Source organism: Nymphaea colorata, chromosome 9 (genome assembly GCF_008831285.2).
Source record: "Nymphaea colorata isolate Beijing-Zhang1983 chromosome 9, ASM883128v2, whole genome shotgun sequence".
Taxonomy (NCBI): Eukaryota; Viridiplantae; Streptophyta; class Magnoliopsida; order Nymphaeales; family Nymphaeaceae; genus Nymphaea; species Nymphaea colorata.
Window position 1 is genome coordinate 15406812 of NC_045146.1, and position 11063 is coordinate 15417874.

At 39.6% G+C, this 11063-nt stretch overlaps 1 protein-coding gene across 3 annotated transcripts; it reads left to right on the forward strand.

Moving 5' to 3' along the window:
• Positions 1-2844: 2844 nt before the first annotated feature.
• Positions 2845-6315, forward strand: LOC116261054 (uncharacterized). 3 transcript variants are annotated; one of them, XM_031639650.2, is made up of 3 exons: positions 2845-3301; positions 5170-5390; positions 5596-6315. In XM_031639650.2, exons 2-3 carry the CDS (start codon positions 5310-5312, stop codon positions 6157-6159), a joined length of 645 nt encoding a protein of 214 aa, XP_031495510.1. In that variant the 5' UTR covers positions 2845-3301; positions 5170-5309; the 3' UTR covers positions 6160-6315. The 3 variants fall into 3 exon arrangements, with proteins under 3 accessions (XP_031495510.1, XP_031495512.1, XP_031495513.1); XM_031639652.2 differs by having other exon boundaries at positions 2847-2992; XM_031639653.2 differs by having other exon boundaries at positions 2864-2974.
• The last annotated feature ends 4748 nt before the right edge of the window (positions 6316-11063 follow it).

Sequence of the window (11063 nt, forward strand, 5' to 3'; positions counted from 1 at the left end):
AAGGTAGTTTCCTATAAGGTATCTGAGCAATGTCGTATTTGCTAGGCTTTAGTTAGCCAAGACTAGACCAGGAGCCGCTTTAGGCTTTTAATGTAGAAATTAAAATAATGTACTACTAAGTTTAATTCATTGGCGGGTTCTATTGACTCTGTTCTTAAGGTAACGTTTGATACATACGACGGTAAAATTTTTAAGAAAAAATTACCATGGAAAAAAAATCGGACTTAAAGAGGTCCGACTTTTTGATGGGGGAATTTTTTCCAAATTCAGTAAAAAACACAAGGTAAAATTCCAAGGAGAAAACTGTACCGAACGAGGTAAAATTCTAACTATACACAGTCTTTTTCCTATGCATCAAACGGGACCTAAATGACTTGTATAATTGAAATTGAAAGGTGCCAACACTGCCACTCTCCATACAAAGCACTTTTGTATTATTAACCACAAATGTAGGCCAAGTTTACACTAAAAAACTGCTAAGAATCTTATAAGACATTTGGCAACAAGAACATTAACACCCCGTTTTATGGATACGTTTGGAAGATTGAGACAGATTCATAAACACTAAAACATGGCGCTTTAGAATTTTGTTCCAAATTTTTAGGACAAGCTTATGTAACACTATGTTGCTAAACACCCCTTGGGATTGAGTATGTATCGTTGTCACTTTCCGGCATTGCCGTATTGCCTTAAACTCTGTATTTAAAGAGGGTCAGAACATCCCTTGTACTTGCGTTGTTTGTAATAAATTGTCTTCTTACATGTTTGCTCCTTTTGTTATTCTTATTGTCGAGAATGTGAGGTTATCGTTGTCATGTATTTGTCTTGTTATTACTCTCATTACTGTCTGTTTCCGTCGATACAGCACGCCGGCCAAACGACATTGGTATCTACTAGGCTATTTTGTAGTTTAATTTCTTTGTTTAAAATTAACTAAAAATATGTAATAAATTGAAAAAAAAGTATGATCTTTACCTCTTACCAGCCAAAAACTTTTCAAATTTTGCAGCCAATATAATGTACAAATATTGACGCCACTGCTCATTATGGAGCTCCAAGTGCCCTCTGCAGTTGGCGGGACCCCCTACTCCTTGGGCGCATGAATGTGTCTCGTAAAGGGAAACTACTCGAGTACTCCACCCGAGCAGTCAAACTCATCTGCAGCAGGAGCAAACAGAGTGGGATCATGAGTTATGCAAGCCAACTTATTTAATTCAGAAGTTTCATATTTGAGTTGTGTGTTCCTTGCGGCAGTGCCTTGATTGTAGAACCTTTCAGGTGGGCAGAGGTTTTTCATTTGGAAGGGGTGACAAATGGGCAGTGAGCACTATAAATCCACCTTCAAACCGCCCTGCACAAATGAGTACAGTACAGATACATGCACATGCGTACTGTACACAGATGAAGGACTAGCTTCCTGCAATTTTATGTCGTAGACTGACAGAAAACGCCTACGTTGAGGTGCAGTCGTATGTGTTTTTCTGTTCACTGGAACATGTAAATATGTTTGTTATTGGTAAAGCACCAAAAGAGAATCATGTTTTGAACCAAAATGATTCAGAAAGAACTTTGCAAAAAGGTTCGGTTCTTTTCTTTTTCTTGGTTCAGTTGCATATTCAAATAATGCAGAGTGTACTTTTTATCAGGAACAGAGAGAGAGAGAGACAGACAGACAGAGACTTGTTTATTAATGTGATGTGTTTTTGCAAATTTCCTCTTCGGGCACTGAGATTTTTAGGGCTGCAGCCAGTCAATTATCACTTCTCCTACTTATTGAGGACCGTTTGAACAAGGAACTGACAATCAGGATCTTCCCATGTGTCCATTTCATGTGAATGATGAACAATGATGGTGCAAGTAAATGGCAGTGCGGCACTATCGTCTAGCCAAGCTTGTAGGGATGAGTAAATAATTGGGGTAAAACTGTTAAGCTGATGAATCTCCCCCTGGAATGCGAATTACCACTACCGCTGTTCATGGCATTTGATTTGATGGGTAGCATCTTATAATAAAGCTTGCGTATTGCCTTCCTGTTCCCCACTTACTCTAATAAGACATGGTTTACTTTTTAAGCTCCGTTTTAATTTGTGGTATCCAGATGAAATCGGATTCCATTTATGGTGGAACCTTTTATTTATTAATGAGATGCATTGACATTTGACACAGCATCCTGTCTTCAAGCCTGTACAATGATCACAGTACCCAAGGGCGTGAATTTTGTAGGCCGGCCCCCACCACCACCTACTCATGCATATGATGATAACCCAATGCTGTGTCAATAGAAAATGTTACTAGATTTCAGTGAAAATTTAGAAAAGTGGCAGCTGACCCGATGGAAATAAAATATACCACCGTGAAGGATGATATCATTTCAGTGGTTTGAGTGCGGCAAGCATGTCCTTAGCTGCATCAGAAACCACCTTTCTATTCAAAATAATATCTGGCGTTAAAACAAGACTCAGAAAATGAGAGAAGGATTAGAAAAAGGGGAATCTGAGAGCATGCATTGACTGTCTTGTTTGTACGCTTGTTTATTCAAAACAGAGTTACTGCAGAAGTTGGAAAGATGTTTCTCATGATTCATACCTCATCTTCTGTAGCCCCCCGTGGACCCACTGCCCCTTCTTGGGACAGCAGCGCGTGCATACGACTGCACTATGTCTGGTGAGCAAATTCATGTACTCCTTTTTACCCTCTGCCTAGAGAACCACCCAGAAAAGGAAGCACAAAGATGAGGAGTAAAAGAAATAAAAAATTGGAAAAGAATGATGCCCACATGCCCACATGTGACATAACTAGCTAAAAGCCTAGTAGATTCCCTAGTTACTTTGTATATATCTTCGTGGGCTTGGTCCTCTCTGGGCACTGGAATTTTGTCTCTACTGTTGGGGCAAGGAAGGATCTTCCTTCTTTTCACTTTGTTCTCTGCTGGGTTTTGGTCAAAATTGGTTTTGTTTAACGCTATCTGATTGTGGTGGGTCTTCTGTCTGAGGTATCGTGTTAGATTCGATTCTGATATGAGGCTTTGATTTCATGGACAACTGTTATTGTGTCGAGTAGAGGTCGGTGGTACATGTGACTTGCATTCATGTGTTCAGCTTTGTTTTGTTTGTTTTGAGCATAGAGTTAAGGTTGGTGGAGTGAACTTTTAGTTTCTCAGAGTGTGCCCTTTTCCTTTTGAGTCACGAGTGCCTTCATCCTTTTTTTTCTCAAGTTGAAGACTCTTTGCGTACCGTTTGTTTCTTGTGGGATGAAAGAACTCCTGCAAGCATAATCGGGAGAGAGCACTGCATTTGGGGAGGTATGATTTGCAAAGTTCTGCTCATTCCTGAGTCATCCCTTTTCTTATGGTCTCATCTGATATGGGATCATTGCACGAATTATCAGAAAGAATTACTGTTTGATTGTTTTCCCTCGTTATGCGCCTTCTGCAATTGCTTATATTATGGAACTGCGAGTCCTCTTCTTGACAGCGGAAAATAAAAGTCTGATCGTGACTCTGTCATGTGATACTTCTCGCTGCCAAGGATTTTGCCTTTTATCTTTACCAACAGTCGCTTTTTCGGTTATGAACATGATTTCCTTGCATTCTTAAGACATGTATTTGAATTTTCTTCTCTTCTCTGCTTCATCATAGATTTTGGTTTGGGGAATTCATTTTCCATTTTTTCGCGACAATTCTTCAGAAAGTTTCAGAAACCATGAACCGGATCTCTCTTTTGGTTGGGGTCTGACTGTTCCAAATGATCCTATCATTCATGCATGGCTATGTTCAAGCTCTAATTCAAGAAGACGATAGACTAGTATTTTAAATAGATGTTATCCTTGTCTGTGATCTTGAGGTGCTACTTTGGTTGGAAGATATTAGCATGTGCAGATTATAAAGAGAAAAAGAGTTCCCCATAGGTGTATACTGTATAATCCGAAAATGGTTTATGTTCTCCATGTCCTGTGCATTCGGATGAGAAACGCAGGACTCCTAGAAAAGGTACCACCATGTCCTTTGAGCTTCAATTGGACAAACTGTTGATGGGAGCACCATATGGCAGGTAAAACAGGAGATAACCTAGCTCCATCAAGCAAAACAAGCGCCTTGCGGAGTGTGACTTTTAGGACTTGTGTTGATTGGTGAAAGAACTCGAAAGTTGCCTATCCCGATTGTTAGGAAGAATTTTGTTAAAAGCTGTACGTTTCAGATATTAAAACAAGGACACGTTAATCTGGATAATGTTGTACACTTAGAAGCCTATGCTAGACTTCCAAATGCAGGAACAAACATACTTAGCAATGGGAGCTCCTCACATGTGGAATCGCATTTGCCATTGCTATGAAATGCATTTATTTTTTATTGATGCCGCCTCTGGACACAGTTATGCACCACATAGTCAGTCATTCATGGAGTAATGGCTGTTACAAACTTACAATTATGTAGTTGCATATTCCTCCTGAAATCTGGTTGATTAGGATTGGAAAATTTACTTGCTTGCAAGAGTCAGCACAATGGCCTTGATTTTACTCGAAGTATCAGACCAAGTAATTCCAGACTGCCAAAAATATTCAAACTAGAAAGGGAGGAAATGGCTGGCTCTGATTACTTTTGTGGATGTTGTACGAAAGACATGGTGGGGTTCGCTGAACGCCTGAATCATGCTATTCTTGGAACTGCACTCCGCTGTTCATCTTAGCATCTGTCTATTTCTTCAGCTGACCTTTTCAGGAAATACCCAAAAATTTTTCTTCCTACTGCAGATTGGTGTGTCATTGGTGTAGGGTTGTTACCAATTTTTAGTTGAGGCTACGGAATTTCTTAAATCTTGACTGCGAGAATATACAGAATATACAGTGATGACTAGCTTTATTTTCTGTTTGCTTTCTTAGATGAAGAGAAAATTAGTTCTTTTTTGTTCCTTGGCTGCCAGTGGTACACAGAAAATCGACACAGCTTTTAATATGGTTTCCTTGTTTTCTTTGTTCAGCCGCACTATGTATCATAGGATCCTGTTAAGATGTACAGTAATAGCATGATGAATTTCTGTTCCGTAAAATTAGACACCTTTGGTGTATCAATCATCTCAACAGCATTTCTTTATTCCTTTATTTGCTTTGCAGTCCGTCCATGTTACTGCACTTTTGAAAACTTGACCTTTAGAACACATGGTTTCATTGCAGGTATAAGATATCCTCATCTGAGTTGATACAGAAGAATACCTACTCCAGGAGCACTGATTAAGGTTCCTTTCCTACTTTCTAAAGAAAGAATTCACTGGGATCAACTTCAAGCACCGATATTATCAGCAACTTCCTCAACCATGGAGATACATTTGAAGCAGTATGAGAAAGAATGTTTGAAATCAACTATGCTAAAGCATGAAGAAACTTTTAAAGAGCAGGTGAATTGTTGTCCAGCACTCTCTTTCCTCTTCTTCATTGTAGTTGCGAATCTCCCACACTTATGTCCTTGAAAATCCCTTCTTATTCGTTCTCAATCTCCTGTCCTTCCACTAGATGTGGTCATGTTACTAGATCTTTCAGGACATAGCTTAAACTGATAATAGATGCAATAGCACCAACTTTTCTTTTCCTGAATGAGTGCAGATATGTGAGCTTCATCGTCTATATCATGTTCAGAAACTGCTAATGAGTGACATGAAAAACAAAAATATTATGCTGCAAGCAACCAGGAATGATTCTGCTTCTCGAAATTTTAGTCTACATGCAAGACTAAGTGCACAAGGTACTAGATACCAAATCAAGGATCCTCTGCAGATGAAAACAATGATTGATCTGGAGCACCAGGCTGAGAAAAATTTTATAGAAAATTCAGAAGATGCTTCTCTAGAGAGTGAGATTGAAGAAGAGACTGACATTGAACTGACCTTGAGCACTGGATCTAGAAACAAGAAGAAGAAAAATAAAAAGAAGGAACCCATATATTGGAATCTTGATGGATCTTTTCCTTCTATGTCGGCTAGACATGACTCCACCCAAGCCCCAGTTATTGGAAGCCATCCATGGTTGAACTCAAGGGAGAGGTTAACAGGACCTAGCTGGGAAAGTTTCTGCAATGAGCAAAAGAAGACTTACAGTGAGGAAGAGCTCTCTAGAAAAGAAAGGCAACCGCTGTGGTTTTTTCCAGTGTTAAGCTTGAATGTGACATAGACATGATATGGGCAGTTTCTTTTTTTAACTCAAGTTTTTTCTTTCTTTTGTTTTCGGTTGTACTTCAGCTCGACTGTTCTTTTAAACCGAAACTATGTTAAGACTATGATATTGCGTCATTAGTTAAAGAATCCCTACATATTTTTGCTGAGCTCACATTGCATACATAGTCATGCACAGCTGGGGTAAATTGCTCAAAGGTGCTATTTCGAAGAAAATTTCATAATTCGAGACGTGTTAGGAACATTTCTCTCAGAAAGGAAGCTTCCCGTAAAGCTTAAAGAAAACGGTTTGCCAGTAAGACAATTATGTTCTTTTCCATCTTCCGAGGCTCTGTATGGATGATAGTGGCGAAACACAAGATTCTAAAACCATTACTTTAAGACCATCTTTTTGGTTTGTCAAAATGTGCATATTTTTTTACTTTTGTTTGTTTTTGCCATTTTCCAGCCAAGCTGACTTGAGCTTGTTTTATGTTTCATAGCATGGTATGTAGCCATGCCGAATGTAATATATGTCATCTTAAGAATATATAACGGTTTAAATTCAAAAATTTGAATGGCATCTAAAGGTTTATGTGATATTAGAATAAGATAGTTGGATAGTGAGATCATCATTTACTAACTCATAACTGAAAGGTTTTGGGTCTGAAGCCCCACTTTCACATCATCGTGAAGTGCGATTACCATGATGGCAGCAATTAGAGGGCAACTCTATGCATCTTTTGGAGAACTGCCTCGAAAGATATTATAATCTTACGCCCCCCTTGTTTGTTCACAATTTTTCTACTCAAAACAGGACATTTTGCCACGGAAATCAATGAAGCTTCTGGGTAGAGTGTAATCAACAATATATAGGGAGGAAAATCTGTGATATCCAGCATTAGTGAAAAACCATATTTTCATTGGCCATGACATTTTCACAGCAATTAAAATCCAACCTATACCTTACACCCATGAGTTATGGCACACCACCGAAATGACACTTAGAAGAACCCCACTTATGATATTTCACTTATGGTTCTCCTTAATGTACGATCAAAATGAATGTTTGGGACCTCCTTCTTCATGGAATTTACTTTTACTTGGTATATGTGTTCTTCCTTTAAGTGGCGTCATGAACACAAACAAATCAATCTGTATGTACTTTTCAGTCTTTGTGAACTGTGACGACACCTCTAATTTCATGACATTTCCAACGTGTAACTAGCCAGGCGAACTTAAAGACAGTAGTGAAAGGAAGATTGAACTAGTGAGAAATCTTACTTAATGCACAAGGATGAAGTGCTTCGGCTTCAACTAGAGACAGCTAGAACGAGGGCAAATAGAGGGCATTCTAAAAGGAAGATTGTGTTTTTGAAACGTATGTTCACAAAGGGATGTTTCAAGAATATCATGTTAAGTTGTTTCAAGAAACATACAGTCTTCTTAACTGATGTGTTATAAGAGCAAGTGTTCAAAAAATACAATATTCTTCTGATCGAAGCCTTCATAAGATTGCATTGTTTTTTCAATGGTAAGACTGAGAGGCTGAAAGAACTCAGTGGTTTCCTTATCATGATATTAAAAGGGGAAATTTTCGTCTTTTGCCTTGCCTTTTTTACAATTTTAAACATGAACAATATTTTGAAGTTTTTCTGTATAAGAACCACATATTTCACAAAAAAAAAAATCAAATAAATGACCAAAGTAAACTTTTCTTAATTTGAAACAATAGAAAACAAAGTTAGCTGTAATTTTTTTAATATGAATATTCTTTACCACTAGATTACATGCATTCTTATTTTAGTAAGTCCAAAATACTCAATGACATCGTTGCCATAATAAAAGAATTAGCACACGACGGAGCATTGTTGGCAAACTCTGCGAGTTCAACTCGGGAGTCACCTGAGTTGGCTCGAGATGGTTCTCTAACTGAGCCACGAGTCAAGTTCCAAGCGAGTTATCACAAAAAATCGGGCGACTCGGCCAAGATCGGCTGACTCACTGGATTGGTGACTTGGCTTGAAATAGTTTGAGTTTGACATGCCGGGAGCTTTATGGTGTAAAAATTCATCTTTATTCTTAAGCTATTCACCATCTTTGCTTATTTTTTTCTTATATAGAAAGTGAAACCAACCATTTGCAAGTATGTTCTCACCATCAATCTTTAAACGCCCATAGACCCATGAAGAATCAGGTGGTTGGTAGAGAGACTGAGAGATAATTTCTTGATAAATACAAGCTAAGCTGGTGCTATTAGATTCATGACCTCCCTTATGATTAGAAATATAGTTAGACAAATCATAACTAAAATCTGTTTCTCGTTTCTCCATGTTGAATAAAGAGGGAGTCGCCTCAAGGAGCATAGCATAGCTAGTTGGGTTGAGTGTCTGTAAAAGGGCAGGTCTCTAGTTCGACTTCTATGAGCGTTATGTTCTTGCATCTTAAGGTGGTAGGACACGATATGCAGTACTGTTATCGTTAACGCCAATACAGTTCAGGACCCCAATGGCAAGGGGAATGCGGGGAACCTTTGGGCTTATGTGAAAAAACAAAAGAGAAAAAAAAAGTGTTAAAAAAGTAAGTTGAGGTAGTAGGCAATTAAAAGGAAAATGCAAGAGGTGCCACTTTCCCATCGAAGACTTTAACTTTGTCATTTTGTTACCTGAGCTTTTCCTCTTGATCAGGTAACAATTAATGATAAAAATTAATCTTTGAGCTCATCTCGGCTCTCTCTATCAATTCCGCCAAGTGTCACATCTCCCTCATTCACGCGGATCCGGCCACGGTACTTTTCACGGAAGCTTGCTTTGGGTGTAAGGCTACTAGCCTGCCCATGGACTATTTGGGACTTCAGATTACATTGTCGCCTCCTGCTCCCTCTTTTTGGGATGGGGTGGAGCAGAAGCTTACGGATCGCCTTCAGTGTTGGCAGGGAAAGCTGCTTTCTCTCTCAGGTCGGATTACTCTGGCTAAGCATTGCCTTGCGTCGGTCCATCTCCATGCTTTGTCTGTCTTTCGGCCCCCTGTGGCTGTTTTGTGTAGGTTTGATAAGCTTATTCGTAGGTTTGTTTGGGATGGTGATCGACCTTCAGATCGCCTTGCGCATTGGGATGTGGTTGCTTTTCCGCGTCTTCTTAGGGGTGCTGCGGTTACCAACTTTAGTCGGGCTTGCGAGTCTTCCCTGTGTTCTTGGTGGTGGCGGTTAGCAACTGAAGATTCTCCCATCATCCAATTCATTAGTTCAAAATTCGACCTGCATTCCCCTAGCGTCTGGCATAGTTCTATCTCTCACACCTCTCCCTCTCACTTTTGGTCTGACATGCTTTCTGTCCTTCCTCTTTTCCTCTGCCTTGCTGACCTCTCATCGTCCATGTTCCCATCCTGGCCCATTTCACCTACTCGTGAGTTCACTTTTTCTTCTTGCTACCTGGCCTCCTTTGGTCCTTCTGTCGCGTCACTCCCCCCCGGTCTCTTTGGTCTCCTGGCCCATCTCCTCGTGCCATTGCTTTTGTCTGGCTTCTTCTGACTGGCCATATCAACACTTTTGATCACCTACAGCGCCTTGGCATCAGTTTGGCTAACCAGTGTCCCCTATGTCTTGTTGCGACTTAGTTTCGAGTCCACATTTTTACTTCTTGCCCTTTTTTCTCTAGTGTCCTTGCTTCTACTTGGTCTTCCCTTGTTAGTAATCTTCCAAACCCACCATCCATTCGTCTTCTCTTCCTTTTTTGTCCTTCCCCCCATCTGACTGCTTCCTGGGGTCATGTCTGGAGGCCGTGGCTCATTTCAGCTTGGTGGCGCATTTGGGTGGAGCGCAACAACAGGGTCTTCAGGGGCACCTTCTCTTCACCAGATTCTGTGGCTCGTCTTGTGCAAGGGGATATCCAGTTCGCCATTCGGTTAAAGCGTCGCCGCCTGACTGCGGTTGGGTGACTGTGCCGCTTCGTCTTTCCTCTTCTCTCTTATTTTTTTGTGCATTGTATTGTATATTTGTTCTTCCTGCTTGTGTTTTTTGTGGTATGTTTTTTTTTTGCGGATTTGTTTTTGTATTTAGGGAACCTCTTGTCCCCAAATTTTATTATATATTCCCATTTCATTGGCTCTCTCTCTCTTTTGACGTGAAGATGGTCATTCAGGACCTCCACTCGAGAGAGAACATAATTTTTTTTTTTTTTTTACATTTTCATGATTTCATCAAGCCTTTAAATAGTGAGTAGTTAATTAAATCATTTGGGAAAAAATTAGAAAGATAGGGAGTTACAGCTTGGTAACTCGGATACATGTCGATAGTCCGATTCTTATGACTCGGCCAGGTCGTCGAGTCAACTCACTAACTTGCTGACCCAGTTGGCTGCCGATTCGGGTCTGATTCTTGAGTTTACCAACTAAGAAGAAAAAATCATCAATCTTTACAAAATGTTTTAATTAGAAGATGTGAAATCTTATCTTGTTGCTTCTAGAGGGAGGTACGTTGGAGTGGGTCATTTGTGACCTCTGCCAAATGTTCACATGCGAAGTCTTCATCGGTATACGCCAAAGGAAGTTGGTATAGTGATCCCCCAAGAAAAATGAACTCCGATCACCACCGAAGCAAAAATATGAGCACGGCCCAGTCCCATTTCCCAAGTTGAAGTTTGATAATTAAAGCAGCAGACTTATGTTAGATTGTATTAATCATAAGGTCTGTGGCTCTCATGGGTTTCAACTTTCAACCCATCTATTCAAACTTATATTCCATCATAAATCAATCGTTAAGCAAAAAATGTTGGACAAAAAATAGGATCACTCAAGTATTGTATTACCACATATTAGACAAAAATGCATATTGCATACTACAAACATCTTATATATATCTTATAAATGTTTTAAAGTTACTGTGCATCTGATGTTTTACCTTTGCTATGCATTTCTCGTGTTACA